At 43.5% G+C, this 20,723-nt stretch overlaps 1 protein-coding gene across 1 annotated transcript; it reads left to right on the forward strand.

Moving 5' to 3' along the window:
- Positions 1-4,448: 4,448 nt before the first annotated feature.
- On the forward strand, positions 4,449-20,448 carry LOC135877900 (membrane cofactor protein-like). Its single transcript, XM_065403423.1, has 9 exons — positions 4,449-4,464; positions 5,129-5,314; positions 5,842-5,941; positions 8,410-8,495; positions 9,449-9,661; positions 11,246-11,428; positions 12,917-13,099; positions 19,746-19,888; positions 20,371-20,448. Exons 1-9 carry the CDS (start codon positions 4,449-4,451, stop codon positions 20,446-20,448), a joined length of 1,188 nt encoding a protein of 395 aa, XP_065259495.1.
- Positions 20,449-20,723: the final 275 nt, after the last annotated feature.

Genomic DNA, 20,723 nt, shown 5'->3' on the forward strand with positions numbered 1-20,723 from the left:
TCAGAGTTAACTGCCTCTTGTTTCAGGTTCCCTGCCATCACCTCTCTCTGGTCGAGACCTGCATCTCTTTCCCTCCAGGCAAGGAGTTTAGGCTTGCTGTCCCTCTGCACCTTGCTGAGATTGCCTGTAATTAACCTTTTCCCAGGGGCTACTACAGTCTATACCAGCTACCAACCAGCCTCCACAAAGCCAAATGCATTTATTCTTAGGGTAAAAGCACTACAGAGTAAACATACAAAAAATAAATAAAAGTTCCTATACGTATGCTAAAAGGATCCAGAGGTCCATCAGTCGTATGGGACCCTAGTAAGTTAAAGTCCTTCCAATGCTTTCATAAGGGTTGAGGTCCCCCCTTGGACAGAGGGTCCTGTCCATTTGGTGTATCAAAAGGAGGCCACATGAGTCAGTTTAAACTCAGCCTTTTTATACCGGAATCACTTTCTTTGTCTGTGGAAAATCCAGTTTGACCTAGTATATATGAAGCTCCCTAGGGAGGTGTTTTCATCCTGAGTGATTCACCTTCATCACCCCCCCCCCCACACACACACACACTTTATTTTTGGTTCCTGGAGGAGTTTTTTATAATGGAGATATCCTATCTCCTAGAACTGGAAGGGACCTTGAAAGGTCATCGAGTCCAGCCCCCTGCCTTCACTAGCAGGACCAAGTACTGATTTTGCCCCAGATCCCTAAGTGGCCCCCTCAAGGATTGAACTCACAACCCTGGGTTTAGCAGGCCAATGCTCAAACCACTGAGCTATCCCTCCCTCCCCACCAAAGTAGTAACCTTCCCCCACACCAAAGTGGCAAACAATCCCTGGCCCAGAGTGATACATAACCCGTTCATAAAATGAACACTATCTGGTCCCCAAAGATCATTCATGCAGTTGCAATATCTGTCACAATACAACTGACAGAAACAAATGCCTTTGACAGTTGGTTCTTTATCTATTCATGACTGTTTCTCTCTGTCAAGGTTCCTTCCCCACTCTGAACTTTAGGGTACAGATGTAGGGACCTGCATGAAAACCTCTAAGTTTCTCTACCAGCTTAGATCTGCTTTTCCTGCCACCAATCCCAATGTGCTAACTCCCTTCCCTGGGTAGCCTTGAGAGACTCTTCCACCAATTCCCTGGTGAACACTGATCCAAAACCCCTTGGAGCTTAAAACAAGGAGGAATTAATTATCCCCCCCCCCTTCCCTTTCCCCCCACCAATTCCTGGTGAGTCCAGATCAATCCCCTTGGATCTTAGAGCAAGGAAAAATCAATCAGGTTCTTAAAAAGAAGGCTTTTAATTAAAGAAAGAAAGGTAAAAATCATCTCTGTAAAATCAGGATGGAAAATAACTTTACAGGGTAATCAAACTTAAAGAGCCCAGAGGAACCCCCTCTAGCCTTAGGTTCAAAGTTACAGCAAACAGAGGTAAACACCCTAGCAAAAGGTACATTTACAAGTTGAGAAAACAAAGATAAAACTAACACGCCTTGCCTGGCTGTACTTACAAGTTTGAAATATGAGAGACTTGTTCAGAAAGATTTGGAGAGCATGGATTGATGTCTGGTCCCTCTTAGTCCCAAGAGCGAACAACCACCAAAAACAAAGAGCACAAACAAAAGCCTTCCCCCCAACCAAGATTTGAAAGTATCTTGTCCCCTTATTGGTCCTTTGGGTCAGGTGTCAGCCAGGTTACCTGAGCTTCTTAACCCTTTACAGGCAAAAGGACTTTGGAGTCTCTGGCCAGGAGGGATTCCACAGTATTGTACACAGGAGGGCTGTTACCTTTCCCTTTATAGTTATGACACTCTCAATGGGTACAATGGGGAAACTGAGGCACGGAGCAGTGATGTTACTTGCCTGTGGTTGTGACAACCGGCTAGCGGCACAGTCAGGGATAGAACCCAAATCTCTTGAGTCCTAGGCCACTGCTGTCTCCTTTAAGCCACTCTGCCCTCCATTATTAGAAGTATTAGGACTTGAGGATTGGAGGTTGGCTTGAGCCATGTTAATCACATAACTTACGAGGTTAATGCGGGGTGTGTTGTTGAACCCTGAAATGTGCCAAGACTCAGGCATTTCTGTTTACCGTGCTATAAATGTGCCCTGGGAAAGTGAGATGTGAGGCAGGTTTCAGTAGATGGAAAAATTAAATAACTTCCTATTTATTTGGGATTTTATTTTTCATTTAAAGAAAAAACGACTTCAAAAAAAGGCAAAGAAATGTGTCTGATTAAAGCCTGTAGGAGTTATGTGAAACTTGCAGTCATAAGAACGGCCATACTGGGTCAGACCAAAGGTCCATCCAGCCCAGTATCCTGTCTACTGACAGTGATCAATGCCAGGTGTCCCAGAGGGAGTGAACCTAACAGGTAATGATCAAGTGATCTCTCTCCTGCCATCCATCTCCACCCTCTGACAGACAGAGGCTAGGGACACCATTCCTTACCCATCCTGGCTAATAGCCATTAATGGACTTAACCTCCATGAATTTATCTAGTTCTCTTTTAAACCCTGTTATAGTCCTAGCCTTCACAACCGCCTCAGGTAAGGAGTGCCACAGATTGACTGTGTGCTGTGTGAAGAAGAACTTCCTTTTATTTGTTTTAAACCTGCTGCCCATTAATTTCATTTGGTGGCCCCTAGTTCTTATATTATGGGAACAAGTAAATAACTTTTCCTTATTCACTTTCTCCACACACCACTCATGATTTTATATACCTCTATCATATCCTTAGTCTCCTCTTTTCCAAGCTGAAAAGTCCTAGCCTCTTTAACCTCTCCTCATATGGGACCCGTTCCAAACCCCTAATCATTTTAGTTGCCCTTCTCTGAACCTTTTCTCGTGCCAGAATATCTTTTCTGAGATGAGGCAACCACATCTGTACGCAGTATTCAAGATGTGGGCATACCATGGATTTATATAAGGGCAATAACATATTCTGCATCTTATTCTCTATCCCTTTTTTAATTATTCCTAACATCCTGTTTGCTTTTTTGACTGCCGCTGCACACTGCGTGGATGTCTTCAGAGAACTATCCACGATGACTCCAAGATCTTTTTCTTGATTAGTTGTAGCTAAATTAGCCCCCATCGTATTGTATGTATAGTTGGGGTTATTTTTTCCAATGTGCATTACTTAACATTTATCCACATTAAATTTCATTTGCCATTTTGTTGCCTGATCACTTAGTTTTGTGAGATCTTTTTGAAGTTCTTCACAGTCTGCTTTGGTCTTAACTATCTTGAGCAGTTTAGTATCATCTGCAAACTTTGCCACATCACTGTTTACCCCTTTCTCCAGATCATTAAAAACCCTTGTTTTCTTATTGCAGGGATGTTTGACTTCACCTCTCAACTTTCCCCACCTTGCTTCTGTTTTTAATAGCCTAGGCTACACCCTCAGCAGGTGTAAACCACGGTGCCGCCACCGGCTTCGATAGAACGACCCCAGCCTACACCTGCTGAGGATGTGGCTAACTGACCTCTGTTGTAAAGTGCTTTGAGATCCACTGATGAACAGCACTATACAGGAGCTAGGTATTGTATTATGTTTATTATTACTTGTATGACCAAGCTCCTAGGAGCCACAGTCATGGACCAGGATCCAGGGGCTAGCTGCTGTACAAACACAGGACAAAGAGATGGTCCCTGCCCCAAGGAGCTTACAATTTATGTTCATCCTAAATGTAAATGAAACACTTTACTCCCCCCATCCCCATATTTTTACAGATCTTTGGCCTGGAAAGAGATGTGCTAACTTCCTTGTTAGGTCTGCAAGAAGAGAACGTGACATAAAGAAAGATGCTATCTCTAAACCCTGGAAAACAGCGTTCTTACATAGCCACCATTCCACTGTTACTTGCTGCTGCCTTCATTGTTGCTGTAAACAGTGAGTAAACATGAGTATCCGGCAAATCCATCTGGGTAAAATAAGAACCAGCCTGAACATCCAGTGAAATCTCAGTGTGAGGAACCTCTTTTTGGAGGTTCATATAATTTTGTTGTTTCCCTCTGATCGTTTTTCTTGCTGCCTCTGCACTTCTGGGCCTTGGACAGTCTAAAATCCCACTAGAAGTTTATCAAAAGTCTCGCAAGAGACGAGAATCTTCCCAATGCCCTTAGGGCTTGATGTTTTTTCCACACCTTTTGCATTCCTTTACATCAGTGCAAAGTGGGTGTAAAGTGCTTCCAAATGAGGATTATAGTGCAATACATCCACTTTGCACTGGTGTAAATGAGTGCACAAGGTGTGAGGCAACAGTTAACTGGAGACCCTCCTCAAGTTCTTGAGATGTAAGAGGCTTGGATAAATGTGCATATTTTGGGGTGATGAACAATCCGTGCTTAACATCAGGCTGGTGGCTTGATGTTCAGGATTTCTCAGGGTTGCATCCAAGATCGCAGGACTCTTGAGGCCTCCCTCATCATGGGTGCTTATAACTGGGGGGATGACTGGTGGCAAGAGTAGGCCACAAAGTTTTCCTCGCGTTTTAAGGATCTAAGCAGGACAACAATGGTTTCTTTTTGAGTTGATTCTAGCACTTCCCCCCCCCTCCCCCCCGACACACACCTTTTGGCCATTCCTTTCCTCTTTGTCCATCAGCTGGTGCCAATAGCGTAACAAGCACCAGATCTGCGTCACCTCCAATAACTTACCCTTTCCCAGCTGGATTCAAAGTGTAGAATACAAGGATACTAGTTTTGGTTCTACCTTAGCAGCTCTAGTCCAGATGCTTATCCACCTTCTAGGACCCAGCCTGCAGTGTTTTGTGTCACAGCTGGAGCCGCAGCAACCATCACAGTGATGATGGGGAAGGACATATTATGTTCTGTCCAGACAAGCTGCAGAGAAAATAATTCTTGCATCCTTATCCTCCCCTTACAGATAGGAAGATTGTTTTCCTGACTTTAAGGAGAACTTAGATTAGTTTGATGCCAAAAATGTTTTTTAAGCCAAATCTTTTAGAGAACCAGGTGGAATAGCAGGGGTCAGTTAGGAGGGAGAACTCAGGTATTTTTTTTTTACGACCCTTCTAGTATTTCAAGAAAGGACACTTTAGTAAATGAGGTCTGGACTATAGCACATTTTCCTAGTTACATATTTTTGACACCTCTGTTTTGTCACTAGGTGATTGTGGTGTGCCACCGCGTTTTAATTTTGCTGAGCTGAAGGAGGAGCACAGAAATCAGAATAAGTTTGCTGTTGGTAACAAAGTGGAATACAACTGTCGCCCAGGTTATAGCAAGGTACAAAGATCCACTCTTCAGTGCATGCCATATTCTCGATGGTCAGACGCTGGAGAGTTTTGCAAGGGTGAGTATTTTGTTTTTTTTACTTTTCTTTTTTTAAACTAATTGATTTTCATCAGCCCTTTTTGATTATAGAGCATAATGAGGGACTGTATGCCTGGAGGGAGGGGTTAAGTTCACTGATGTGATATGAAGGCTTTCACCACTAAATTACCAGTTCGTATCTGAAACCTGCTGTTCCTTGATCTTCATGGGCAACTCCAAAGATGTCTACAAAGGTTTCCTTCTGCTCTGAAGCTTTAAAACACAATGCTAAAAATGGATTTTGAACCTCAAATAGTAGACTACTCCAGGCTGGAAGACGTTCTAACTGTCACAGGTGAAATATTCACATGCACACATGGTAATGGAACAGAGTTTGATTTAAACAAGCACATATACAAATTCCAATTTAAGACTGGCTCTGTATTCTGAGCTGGCAAAAAGTGAGTAGAGTTTTGATAGAGACAGAATCTTTAGTTCTTTTATGGTTACATTTTACTGAGTCAAGACATGCAAATAAAGACTAATTCCAGTCTTATTTTTTTCTAGCAAAATCATGCCGTCACCCTGGAGAGCCAGAAAATGGCAGACTTGTTATTCTAACAGATCTCATGTTTGGTGCAACAGTAAACTTCATCTGTGAAGAGGGGTGAGTAATGAGCAGTTTGTGCTGATAGATTTATAGGTTATTAATTTCCAAAGGGACCATTATGATTATCTAGTCTGACCTCCTGTATAACACAGCCCAGAACATTTTACCTACTGATGATCAAACCCATATTTGTATTTGAGTTAGAACATATTTTTAGAAAGAATTCCAATCTTGATTTGGAGATTTCACCACATCCCTAGGTATGTTGCTAGAATAGTTAATTACCTCCACTGTTAAATTCAGGCTACATACAAGGCACAAACTGTTATCTCGTTTCAGCTTCCAGCCTTTGGATCTTTTTATACCTTTTTCTGCTAAATTAAAGAGGCCTCTATTATCAAATCTTCTAGCTGTGTAGGTACTTACAGACTGTCCATGATCAAGTCACCTCTTAACGTTCTCTTTGAAAAGCTAAATAGATTGAGCTTCCTCCACCCTAATGAGGCATATTTTCCCGGCCTCAAATCATTCTTGTAGCCTTTTTCTGCACTCTTCCCAACTGAATATCTTTTGTTGAAGTGTGAACACCAGAATTGGATTCAGTATTTTTGTGGTAGCCTCATGGCTGCTGTATATAAAGGTAATACCACCTCCCGACTCATACTGAATTGTCCCCTGCTTGTGTATCCATGTATTGCATTAGCCCTCTTAGCCACAGCATCTCACTAGGAGCTCATGTTCACTTGTTTATCCACCACGACCCCTAAGTCCTTTTCAGAACCACTGCTTTCCAGGATACAGTCTCCCCATTCTGTGTGACCAGCATTCTTTTTTCCTATACCTATACCTTTGTATTTAGCTGTATTAAAATGCACGGTGTTCAGATGAGCCCAGTTTACCAAGCAATCCAGATAACTCTATAGAACTAACATGGCCTTATCGTAATTTACCATTGCACCAATCTGTCATCTGCAGACTTCAATAGCAATGGTTTGATACTTTCTTCCAGATAATTGATACAAATATTGAATAGCACTGGGCCAAGAACAGATTCCTGGGGGACCCCACTAGATACTCCCACTCCCATACTGTCTCTTTTTTTGAGATATATCAGTTAAACCAGTTTTAATCTATTTGATTTTTTTTGTATAGTGCTAGTTTTTTAGTCAGAACGGCATGCAGTATTAAATCTAGTGCCTTACAGAAGTCTAAGTATATTATTATATCAAGGAGTTATCTTCATCAACCAAACTTCTAATCTAATGAAAAAAACAATATCAAGTTTGTTCCATAAAATTTATTTTCCATGAAACCATGAAAGCTGCCATCCTTTACTGATCGCACCCCATATCAGCCATTCCATGACTGCCTGGGATCAATGTCAGGCTAACCAGCGAGGGACTCTGGGATGGGGCATACAAACCCCAGGGAAAGGCTAATGAGCTGATGTAGGCTGAGGCCTGGTCTACACTACCCGCCGGAATCGGCGGGTAGAAATCGACCTCTCGGGGATCGATTTATCGTGTCCCGTCAGGACGCGACAATCGATCCCCGAATCGACGCTCTTACTCCACCAGCGAAGGTGGGAGTAAGAGCCGTCGACGGGAAGCCGCGAAGGTCGATTTTGCCGCCGTCCTCACAGCGGGGTAAGTCGGCTGCGATACGTCGAATTCAGCTACGCTATTCGCGTAGCTGAATTTGCGTATTTTAAATCGACCCCCCCCTGTAGTGTAGATGTAGCCTCAGTCAGCCCCACCCTGCTACACCTGCTGTAGGTGTCAGGTTTGGAGGGAGGAGTTAAAAGTAGAGCACACAGCTCAGCTGGGGGCAGACTGGGAAGGAGAGCAGACCTCCAGCTCTCACTCTGAGAGAGGCCTGGATAAGGCCAGGAATGGCTTGATAGACAGCTGTCTGCCAGGGCTTCCCTGAAGGAATGTGGGCATGACACAGGACTCTGTTTGATTTGTCACCAGTGACCTACCTGCTGGTGCTGAGTAAGTCTGCTGCAGATGGTGGCCTGCCAGAAGGGGGCGACAGATAAATAAAATACCTTCTGTTTCCTTACACCTGACTAGGGACCTGGCAATAGTTTGTCCTGGGCCCAGAAGCAACCCAGTCACAGATTCCCATGATCCTACCTCCTCTTGCAAAGGCCATGATGAATCATGGGAGATGTATCCTCACCTGGGATACCAACCTATATAGGAGAATGAGGCATCCAAGCTACAGCTCCAACGTGGCACCGTGGCAGCATTTTGGGATTAAAATATTTCAGTTTGGGGGCATTCTATTTTTCCATGAAACATGGAAAACTTCTGCAGAAAGCAGATGCTTTAAAAAAAACAACCATTTAATTGAAAATCCAATTTACTGTTGAAAAATAGTTTTGATGAAAAGTTGTTGACCAACCCTACTAATGATGATGTAAGAGAATCAAAGCCTTATTGATGATGGACTAGGCAAGACATCCAATCTCAGTTTGTATCGTATAAATTCCATTCCCCCCCCCCCCCTGTTTTATTCAGGTACAGACTAATTGGAAATGCAGAAAGAAAATGTGTGCTTGAAGGATCACAAGTTATATGGGACAAAGATATTCCATACTGTCAAGGTGAGTAGAGACTCTTAATAGCTTTATGGGGAAAGTGTAATCAGGGTTAGACAATGAAAAGCGTACTTTCTCCTGCTGGATGGATTCTGAAATACAACTCCTTTATCATTTCACTGCATACTAAATTCTTGAACGCTTAAGTTTTGTTTTCCTCTTGCACCAGGCTGTAGAAAACCTTGTTAGCTTCTGAATCTGTCTGTTTGTGGGGTAGAAGCACAAAAGACTCAGATTCTTGGTTAACAGAGCTTGGATCAGATCCCCAGCTGATGTAAATTGAATCAGACCCTTGCTCTTCAGATATAGTATTAACATGCTTATAGCACAATCTCTAAGCACTTTACAGATATTTTTATATTTAGGGATAACTTTGCCTGTCACTCATACGCAGCTATCCCTAGGATGGAAAGTGACAGGTGCGTTTCACAGTAAAGAGCAGTAACTGTTTAGGACAGGGAGTGAAGCATTCTGGACTCCACTGAAACTGCAGGCAGAGTTTAAGGAGGCGGGATTAATTACCAAAATAGCTAACTCCTCCCTTTGGAGGAAGTGCCATAGAATCCTTAATACGCTTGAATGGGCAAGACCTTGATTTGATTTCTCCTCCCTTCTTCGGCTTTCATGACCCTTCAGTCTGTGCATCCACTCCCACCACATCCTGGCAGCATAACTACATTAGGAAACGTTGCCCGTTTTCTAGTCTTAAAAATCTTGTCTCCCATAGGGCCAGAGCCCCAGCTGGTGTAAATGGGCATAACTCCATTGTAGTCAATAGGCTCGGTCCTCTGCTGGTGAATCAGTGCTCCTTCCTTGATGTCAATGGCGTACACTGATTTTAAACAATCTAAGGTTTTGGTCCATTGCGTTTCAGCCTCTTCTTCTCTCATAAGACTTTGGATATGACATAAATTAAATACTCTCTTGCTTCCCTTCTTTCCTTTTTCCCCCCCCTTCAGTGATACCTTGCAAGCCTCCTCCAGAAATAGAGCACGGGACACACACTGGGACAACGATGGAGGAATTCAACTATGGGACATCTGTCACTTACCAGTGTAACACTGTAGAAAGGGGACGGGTTCCTTTCTCACTTATTGGAGAGCCCTCCATTCACTGTACATCCACGGATAATATAAATGGAGACTGGAGTGGGCCTGCCCCTGAATGCAAAGGTGACGGAATCCAATTACTGTAAAACAAGTGGCAGTGTGCACGTACAGATTAGCAACGTAAGTCGTAACAGTGCCACTGCTTAACAGATTGTCCCCAGGACTCCTAATCTTATTCCCACCCCTCAGCACATGTTCTTAGTAACACCCATTGGAGAATAGAGCCCAGTTTGAGATTTGGAGAGACACTAAGGGGTGCAGGGAATTACACTTATTGTATCTAGATTGGCCTCAGTTTCCATGCACCCTGCCAAGAACTGCTGCCCGCTTCCTTGGTCTGCCCACGCTCTGTGTTCTAACCCCTCCTTCAGGCAAGGAGCCAGGAAGCTAGAAGAGGCAGTTGGTGTCAGTATGGGAGGAGGAAGTGACATGGAATCCTGGAAAAGCTCCATGTGGGGAGACAGGCTGGCAACATGAGACTGACTACTCACATGGAGGAGAGAGCCAGACAAGATCTTTGGCTTCTCAAAGGGAGAAGCTGTGCCAAGTCAGGGGATGGAGCAGGGCTTGGAGCTGAGTGGGGAAGGAGAGGAGAAGGAGAAGGATAGAGAAGTGGAATTTATTCAGCTTCTGTCCTCACTTAGAGTCCTCAGAAGAAGAATACTGGAGCTGATCGAAATTTTTTCAACAAAGTTTTTATGTCAAAAAAGTGCTTTTTTGGAAAAAAGCAAATTGTTTTGTGAAAAACTGTCAACTTTACTAAAAATGTTTTATTTTTTATGTTATTGTTTGTAATGTTCCCCCCCCAAAACAAACAAACAAACAAACTCATATAAAATATTATTGAAGTGGCCATGGAACTTACTGAAGACCCCATTTTATGGGTGTTTTTTAAAAAATTGGTCATATGTTTGATAAGACGTATGTGGGAAACAAATCTAATTTTTTGCTCACTCTAGAAACTATTCCTGTTGAGGTTTCTGCAGGTAAGCCAGGAGCATATCTGCCTATCTTCTTCACAGGAGACCAGATCTGAGTGTCTGTCAGCTATAAGCACAGCTGGAACTCTGATTGGAGAAATGACATAATGTCCTCAAATGATAAGCAAGAAGACGGGGCAGTTCCAACAGCTCCTGCTGCCCAATGAGACCTCTCTTGTCAAAGATTGTAATTATGTGTGTGCATGCTCTCTCTCTTCCCCTCCCCTCCCAACCCCATAGCCCCACAATTGCCTGTGACAGAACTGCCATTGCAGGTGGTCACTAATTCAGCAGGTGTAGTTTGATACTTTACTTGAGTTAAGAAGAGGCTAGATGAAGACTAAATCTTGCCTACTAGGTTCTATCAAAACCGATGCCCCAAGGAATTTGAGAATATGGCATCAGACCCACTGATACTTTCCTGCTTTTCCTTAACACGATGTTTCTAATAAATAAATAGGTGGTTTCTGGGGTTGATTTGGCAGGGACAGGGGCAGGAGTGTTCAGACATGTCATGATATCTCTGCAGGGCCATGTGTATGTGCTTTCAAGTCTGTTCATATCCTCCTGGTAAATAGATCTGATTCCACAGAAGTATCTTCACTTTGGTTCCCAATTTTTGATTTAACAGTAAACCTCCCAAGCTGACACTGTTTTTCTTACACAGTCGTTCGCTGTGAACAGCCAAGAGTTGACCATGGAAAACAGATGACTGGATATAGTCCTGTATACACCTACAGAGCCTCTGTTCTGTTTGAGTGTGAACACCGCTACACCCTCAAAGGCAGTAACGTACTTCATTGCAATGAAAATAGTAGATGGGATCCTCAGTTACCAGTTTGTGAGCGAAGTAAGTGTCATATGGTGACTACCACCTCCTTCAAACTGACCCTGCAGCCCTTGGTCGCCCAAGATTCGGGGACAGCCAGTTTGATGTCTCCTTTGTTTTAAGAGAGGAAATAGTGACTGCTGTGTAAGCTTGCATGCCACTGTGCTGACACAGCTCCATGATACTTCAGTTAAATGACTCGTATGCTGAAAACAGGGATTCCAGTTTTATTCTATTGCAGGCAGTGTTGCTGAGTGGATAGAGCACTGAAGTGGGACTCAGGAGACCTGCGTCCTATCCCTGCTGAGTGACCTTGGGCAAGTCACTTCCTCACTCTGTGGCCCAGTTTCCCCTGTAAAACGGGAATAATGATACTGAGGTTCTTTGTAAAGTGCTTTGAGATCTACTGAAGAAGAGTTATGTATTTATTGTATAAGTTCTTATACTGCACTCATCACCATAATATCTCAGTGCCATCCAGTATTGCATTAAATAATGTAACTATGCACCTGGCATGTGTTTTTTGCTTTGTTTTGTTTTGTTTTTTCTTCTCATCCTCTCCTCGGGAGAGAACCATGTGCAGTGGAGTTTCTTGTTTTGTGATAGGGTTTTAGGTTTTGGGGTTGTTTTTTTTTATATACACATCTTTCATGTCACATTCTTGTAGAGAAGAATTATTTCTCAATAAGATTTCCTGGTTATGTATGTCCTTAAACTTTTATTTTTACTCTTAGGTAGCTGTGATGACCCACCTTACATTGGTAATACTTTTCAAGATCAGTCTAACAGCAACTTGTTTCCGGCTGGGACTGTAGTGAAATATAACTGTGTGGGAGGTTATGAGTTAATCCCTGGAATATCCTCTGCGAGTGTTACCTGTCAAAAAGATTTTACATGGTCTGAACATCAAGAATTTTGTCGGAGTAAGCATATTAATCTTTGGTTTAGCTTTTTGTTTTAATGGAGGTACAGAATTAACACAAATTTAGAAAGCTGTACTCTATAGTTCATATGTGGTTCAAGTGTGTGTGTGTGAGTGTGTGTCTTCTGGGAATTCTTACTTTAACAGTAGGAAGCAGGGTCATAGTTAATAGTTTACACATTCATGAACAGATCTGTTGTTCCCACCTACAATCTCCATATAACCTTAGGCAGATTATAATCAAGATGGCTTCTACACAATTTATTGTAACATACCAATCAGTGTTTAGAACCCTGCTGAAAACCAAAATATCCTGCCAACCTCAATTCAAATAGTTACCCAGAAGAAAACTGAAAAGGGTGCTCCTCAATCCACAAGGCACGCCCACTAACACTCATGGCAGGAAGAAATGATTTGCTGTGTCTGTCGATGATATAAAACTTCCACTGAAAACCAGCCTCTTCAAAAATGTGAAGGAAATGCTGACTTTCTATAGCTAGCAAAATGTTCTGCTGCTGCTTGTAAATGAATCTGCAGAATTGTTTTTGCTCTGATTTAACACTGGTGGTGGTGGTGGTGTTTCACAGAAATTAGATGTCCATTTCCAAACATTCCCAATGGAAGAGCAATACCTGGAAAAGAAACCTATGAGTATGAGGACAAGATTCGCATTGAATGTAATCGCGGTTACGCCCTCAAAGACAAGAATGGATCGATTAAGTGCGACCGTAATCGTGCATGGCATCCTCCATTACCAATTTGCGAACCAGGTATGTATAAATGACAAAGAACTGTGACGTGGTGACCTGCTATCCCTGACCTACTCCTAAACAATGTAATTGCTGCATAATTATATATTTATTATGGTAGCACACGGAGGCCCCAGTGGGGAAAGCGGGCCTCTCCCTTCGCTTCCACCCCCACCTCCTCCCTTCTAGCTTCCCCCCTTCTGCCTCTATCACCCTGAACCTCTGTCTCCCCCTTCAATCCTCTCCTGAAAGGTGCTGAGGATCCCATGTCCTTAGAACACTGACCCTGGTTTCCTGGCCCAATTCCAGCTCTGTCATTGCACTCTGCCTCCCTCTGTTTCTCCTGCAGTTTCAAAAGGATGTGGTGTTTTTCTTCACTTCGGCCGTCATTGCACAACGTCCTCGAGCACATGCTTAACTCTAAGCACGGGCGTAGTGTTGATTTCAGTGGAGCCACTTCCGTGCTTAACATTAAGCATGTGTTCAAGTGCTTTGCTGAATTGGGACCTCGGAGAAGTAGCTGCATTTCTCTGGTGGATGAAATAGCTCTGGGCGTAACAGGTTGAACAGTGTGATAGAAATGCAGGGTCATTACAATGACTGACAGGCAGGCCAAATGCTACTGGCACCGAGACATTTCACAAACATTCTTTCTCCTCCCTTTCTCTACCGTTCTTCCATCATGGGGCGAGGACACACCAAAGGAGTCAATGTATGTTGTTAGCGGCACAGAAGGAACAAAGCTGGTGAATGGCACTGCATGAGCTTACTAGTGGGATGTTGTTGTTGTAAGACTTTGGTTCATTCCAGCTCCCCCCAGTTCATTCCAGGGTACTTGCCCAGTGGGGTGTCAGCAGATCTCTGGTAAAAGAGGAGAAAAGGAACTGGTGAAGGCTGGGGTCTGCAGGGGGCAGGCTGAGTTTCCTCTGAAGAAATCTGCAGGGAGAGTAGATGTATGAGTGACCATGACAGATCCCATTGTTTTGAGTTGTTAAGTACACACAGCACTCTGTAAACACATGGAAAACAAGATCCCTGTGCTTGTAGCTGGACTGGCTTCGTGACCCCCTGACTCCATCCATTTCAAAAAGTGGTTGGAGGGTATCACTATTTTCCTTCCACCCAAAGAAGGCATCACCCTACATGGTTATTAGCCAGCTCCAATTTCACACATGCACTTTTTCTTGGTGTCCATCCATTACTCTTCTTTGAATGGTTTTAGTTCTTTAAATTAATCTGACTGAATCTCACATTATAGGTTCATCTCTATTTTAAGGGGCTTTTGTTACAGTTTGCAGACCAGTTTGTATAAATGGTAAAGTACTGATACAGTGACCTTCCAGCTCGGATTCTGAAAGGAACATCTAACACTCAAAGTGTAATTGCTGTGTACTTGTATATTTATATTATGGTAGCACACAGAGGACTCAGTCAGGATCCAAGGTCCCATTGTTCTGGGTGTGAAACCTTGGGGGAAGTATTTCTTCCACTCTACTCCATGCTAATTAGGTCTAAACTGGAGTATTGTGTCCAGTTCTGGGCGCCACATTTCAGGAAAGACTAATTGGATAAAGTTCAGAGAAGATCAACAAAAAAGATTAAAGGTCTAGAAAACATGAGTTACGAGGGAAGATTGAAATAATTGGGTTTGTTTAGTCTGGAGAAGAGAAGACTGAGAGGGGACATAATAGTTTTCAAGTACATAAAAGATTGTTACAAGGAGGAGGGAGAAAAAATGTTCTCGTTAACCTCTGAGGATAGGACAAGAAGCAATGGGCTTAAATTGCAGCAAGGGCGGTTTACGTTGGACATGACATTAGGAAAAACTTCCTAACTGTTAGGGTGGTTAAGCACCGGAATAAATTGACTAGAGAGGGTGTGAAATCTCTATTGGAGATTTTTAAGAGCAGTTTAGACAAACACCTGCCAGGGATTGTCAGGAGAATACTTAGTCCTGCCATGAGTGCAGGGGCCTGGACTAGATGACCTCTCAAGGTCCCTTCCAGTCCTACAATTCTATGATTCTGTGTGGGGTACATTCTCCCCTACCTAAATGACTGATGTCCTGGCAGTGTGATGTCTATGACGGGCAATTTTATCTTCTCTGTGTCTATCGGCATGCTCAAGCAGTACCAAAAGGTGCATATAAGCGAGTATTGCCTGTGGGCCTTTACTCCCTAATGGCAGTAGCAAAATTAAGAACATAAGAACATAAGAACATGGTCCACAGATTGGGCAGATGGGCTTCTAGTTTTACTTCTTCAGCTAGGCACCTCTATAGAACTTCTCACAGATGTTGATAGAATTAGGCAAATTCACCCCAGCTGCAGTGCAGAGCTCATCTGGTGAATTTCCTGGTGTTTGTGCTTCTTCACTTTGATCTTCATGGAATGAAGTATTCCCCTGCTACAGGATTTAGTTTGATTGTAGAATGGAATCATATGAAAATTCACCTCCTTCTTCAATTTGTATGCTTGCATTAGCTACTTTTTAATCAAATTTTCCAGATTACTGGAGTGTCTTCCACAATTCTACCTCCATAGCTTTGGAAACAGAAATGAATCCACAAGGACAAAGCATGTCCCGGTGCAGGGTTGGATGGAACCTTCTCCCAACTCTGCCTGTACCTTGTAGATATGTAATTCACTTTCCAATTGTTGTAGTACCATATAGACTAATGACTCCCACCTATCTGCAATTTTCTCATTTACTGTGGGACTAAGATTGCGTAATACGTCTCTATCTCCCACTTCTACAGTAGACATGATTACTTTGGCATACCATCAGCACTTGTTTGCCAACTGATGTTTCTCTGTTTTCTTAGTAGCTAAATTATGTGCATGGCAAAGTCTGCATCTCAGGTCCTTCCCATGCTGCTGATAGGTTACCGCAGCTTGCCTTTGCTGTTGGATTTCAAAGTACAAATCAGTTGATAGCAGAGGATGCCTGCCAAGCATAGAAAGTATGGGGTCTCTCCCATTGCATCATTCTTAGCACAATTACATACCAATCCTTTAACTAGCAACTATACCTGAGGAAGATCCTTTTGTCCTTTCCTGCATGTTAGTGTTTACCCCATCTAGAGTATCTGCTTGTCAGCAACTGATTTATTAAACTGTATTGGGAGAATTTTCATAGTCTCCCATAAAGTCTCCCAGTACTTTATAACTATTCTTCATTAGCCAGCATTTAAAGAATGCTGTTTATTTGAGTTAGTGCCTGGACTATATGTCCGTACAAATAAATGCCTTTTGCAGTTCAGATTTCTTGAAGATAAATATGCTCTGTACCTTTAAGGACTAGCCCTGAGTTAAAAAGGCTTCTGCAGAAAGATTGCCCTGGATTAAGGGAGCTCTGATGTGAGAAGGCACCCACAATGCCCTGTTTCTCCAGTGGTCCAGAGACCAGACAACATTGCCCCAAGTGTAGATGATGCTGGGTGAGGCAGAGGATGGCTGGGATGCCCAGAAGATACAATTATTCTGTGCCTCCCTTAGCAGTGAGCTTCACTGTGACCATTATAATGATCTTGTCACAGATTAAAGTTGTCATCCCACAACACAACCATTGAGTGGGAGCAGTAGTACAAATGCTTCTGGCACCCGCGTCAGTGGGTCAGTTCTCAAAACACTGAGCACATGAAAAGAGAATTTTAAGCATCCATTAATTTTCAAAAAGCCAGATGAGGGATTAGAGAGACTGGGGGGTAAGGTAATATCTGTTATTGGAGTTATTAGTTACTCGAGCATTTTCAGAGCTGTAGGCCTATTTCAACGGGCAGCACTGGGACTGCTTTACACGTCACTCTGGCTACCGTCGGAAATGTGTGACGATCCCAGAGCAGTGTCAGAAGACTAAAGCTAACCACAATGAAAAATTACATAACCTTCTAGAACCAGCTCTGTCCCCTTCTTTCACCCTAAACAGTCCTCCTCCTCACTAGTTTGAGAGGGATGGACATATGGGGAAAGGATGGCTCATTATACTGGGAAGGTGGTGTGCGGGGAAAGTTCAGTAGCTAGTGGGGATGGGTGAGGAACTCGGGGGACTCCAGAAGGGTTTCATAACTTGGAGGAGGCTTGGCATGTTCATTCAGGGGGTTCTGGCAGAACTCAGTGGCTATAGAAGGGGTTCAGATCTGGAATTTGGTGGTGCAGATGTAGCAGGGCCAATTTAATGACTCAGGGAGCCATGCAGGGGGACCCTACTGTTGAAGTTGATGGGAGATGCAGGCCTTCAGTACTTCTCAGGGTCTGGCTGTAATTCTCAGTAATTCAGTGCAGTTATTCAGTGTCGTCAGCATGTGAACAACAATCCATGGGGCCCCTACAGGTCAAAGAGACATTTTAAGAGTATTTTGCATGTTGCTATTTTTATCTTTGCTCTCCCAATGCCATGGGTATGATGCTAACTCACAGCCAGAAACTAACAGAAAGTGCTGGCAGATTGTCAGAGGTATTAGAGACTTGTGCCTCTCCAAGCACTTTTTTTTGGAAATGTAGTGTCAGGAAACCCCACGGTATTTATGCTGCCTCTCTTTTAGGAGATTTCCTGTTCTGTATCAATGCTGTATTTTCCCCTTTTATTCTAGTCTGTGAGCCACCTGCACGTATTTCTAATGGATGGGATGACCGCCCCTGGAAAAATGTTTTCCTTGTTGGCTCAAGTGTGAGCTACTCCTGTAACTCTGGTTGGTCACTTGTTGGCGTATCCTCCATTCGTTGTATAGCTCGTGATGGGGAAATTCCGCGCTGGGATGCACCTGTCCCTGAGTGCAAAGGTGATTCATTTCTTCATCACACTAGAATGACTGAGATTAGGAAGGGGTGGAGGGCACATTGCAATGACCTGGGGGCTATTTAACATCTTAGCCCTTAAATACTGAAAATATGTAGAGCCATAGGCCATCTCACTGCAGACTCAGTGGCTATGGAAGGGGTTTAGATCTGGAATTTGGTGGTGCAGATGTAGCAGGGCCAATTTAATGACTCAGGGAGCCATGCAGGGGGACCCTACTGTTGAAGTTGATGGGAGCGGCAGGCCTTCAGTACTTCTCAGGGTCTGGCTGTAATTCTCAGTAATTCAGTGCAGTTATTCAGTGTCGTCAGCATGTGAATAACAATCCATGGGGCCCCGACAGGTCAAAGAGACATTTTAAGAGTATTTTGCATGTTGCTATTTTTATCTTTGCTCTCCCAGTGCCATGGGTATGATGCTAACTCACAGCCAGAAACTAACAGAAAGTGCTGGCAGATTGTCAGAGGTATTAGAGACTTGTGCCTCTCCAAGCACTTTTTTTTGGAAATGTAGTGTCAGGAAACCCCACGGTATTTATGCTGCCTCTCTTTTAGGAGATTTCCTGTTCTGTATCAATGCTGTATTTTCCCCTTTTATTCTAGCCTGTGAGCCACCTGCACGTATTTCTAATGGATGGGATGACCGCCCCTGGAAAAATGTTTTCCTTGTTGACTCAAGTGTGACCTACAAATGTGACCGTGGTTGGTCACTTGTTGGAGTATCCTCCATCCGATGTATAGCTGGTGATGGGGGAACTCCACGCTGGGATGCACCTGCCCCTGAGTGCAAAGGTGATTCATTTCTTCATCACACTAGAATGACTGAGATTAGGAAAGGGTGGAGGGCACATTGAAATGACCTGGGGGCTATTTAACATCTTAGTTCTTAAGTATTGAAAATAAGTAGAGTCATGGGCCAACTCACTGCAGATTCCTCCTTTGCAGCAGACCAAACACTCCCAGCTGGGATGCCCACTGCCAGTGTCCTCTCTGCCTTGGCACTCGTACACATGATCTGTCCTGACCTATGCCCTAACTTATGCTTGATCCTCCCATTCCAAGCTTCCTGAATTCCTCCCTCAGACACACCCCTCACCTGAACCATCTCTTGTTTTGTGGTTCCCGATCCAGCTGTCCTGATAGTGGCACTTTTAATGTAGAATCCCCTCCGTGTGTGTGGTGTCAGTATGTTTGTGGGGACAATCTGAGTCCAAGTTGGAAAGACCCCAGTGGCTTGATTTAGCAGCAGGAAGCTGGGGTGGAGGCAGCTAGCAGCATGTTAATGCACTGGCCACTCCATTGCCCCATCTGCAGTATTCCCATAATCCCTGGGGAGATCTGCCAGCAGTGTCAATGTCACTGTGACTGGAGTGCAGGGAGAAATTATTTGCCACATCTGCCTGTGGAAATAGAACTTTCTTGGAATGCATGATTGAGAAAATCTGCAGCTGGCCATGTGTTCTCAAAGTGTTGGGATTGCATAGAAAATGGATCAACAGCCATATAAATGTTGGGGCTTTGAACGTTTTAGAATTAACACTAAAATTGTAGCTATTTGTCATTTCTCCTTATGAGTTTGCTGTCACGGGCCTATGGTTTGAAATGGAATAATAACCCTCCCAATGAACAAGTCTCCCCCCACAGAAAGTGTGTCTACTGTGACTTTGGAAGAAAATTTACCTAACCCACAAAGAAGCACTCTTAGTGTGCAATAAGAGTGTCCTTGGGATGAGTTAGTGTGGAGTTAGCTATTGCCCTTTTAATTCACAGCCTTGCTATTTCACCCTAATTTTCCCATGAATTTCCCATGCAGACAAACCCTTTGTCTGAACAAAAACATTTTAAACCCTTTGTTTATTGGTGTTTCTCAGAGATTCCTCGTTGTCCAAATCCAGTGATTGAACATGGAAAACAGGTCTCTATACGTGAAACTGAATATACAGTTGGAAACAGTGTTGAGTTTCAATGTGAATCTGGCTACATCCTCAAAGGCAACAAGTTGATTGAATGCCAGGCAAATAGGACGTGGAATCCTCCAGTGCCATCTTGTATTAAGGGTAAATATAAACACAACTAAAGCATCCTGCTGAGATAAAAATAGACTCCTATAAAACCTAGAAACTGCATCAGAGAAGTTGCAAACGCATCAGATCTGTTTGTAGGTGGGGTCTATTAGAAGGATCCGCCCAGGGCATTGATTCACAAAGGACTTTTCCCTCCCTGTCTTCTATCAGATGACCTCGCCCATCTCAGGGGAGATGGATCTGTTGCCTATAGACTAATCTCCAGGGCTTTTTCTAATCAAGGCTTAAATATGCCAATCAATAGGGCTTCACATCCCTTTTCTTAGGAGACTATTCAAGAGTCTCTTAGATCTCACTCTCAAGAGGCTTCTTCCTAGCGTTCAGCCTAAAATTTCCTTTTCTTAGTTTCCTCCTAGTAGTCCCAGCTCAGCCCCCTTGTAACATCCTCAACAATTCTCCCCCTTCTTCACAGGTACGGATGGGCAGTGGCGGTGAGATAGCGATTACACTGCGAGGGAGACGTTGTGGGATGGTTCAGCAGTGGGACTGAGGCACTTGTTGAGGGACTCAGGGAGGGTTGGTTGGTTGCAGGAAAGTTGGGATGTTTGCCTCGGTGATTCTGGAAGGACTAAGCACTGTAGGAGGGTGGTTTGGCTAATTTACTGACGTGGGGCTTGATCGATCAGCAGCTCCCCTTAAAGAGAATTTACCTACACTTTAAACAGCAAGTGCTGGATTCTTTGTAACTTCTCTGGCTTCCCTGAAGGCACTCCTCTCACTTATTCCACTGAGAACCAGGGCAATCAGGCCTTACATTTGTCTATA

Source organism: Emys orbicularis, chromosome 4 (assembly GCF_028017835.1).
Source record: "Emys orbicularis isolate rEmyOrb1 chromosome 4, rEmyOrb1.hap1, whole genome shotgun sequence".
Taxonomy (NCBI): domain Eukaryota; kingdom Metazoa; phylum Chordata; order Testudines; family Emydidae; genus Emys; species Emys orbicularis.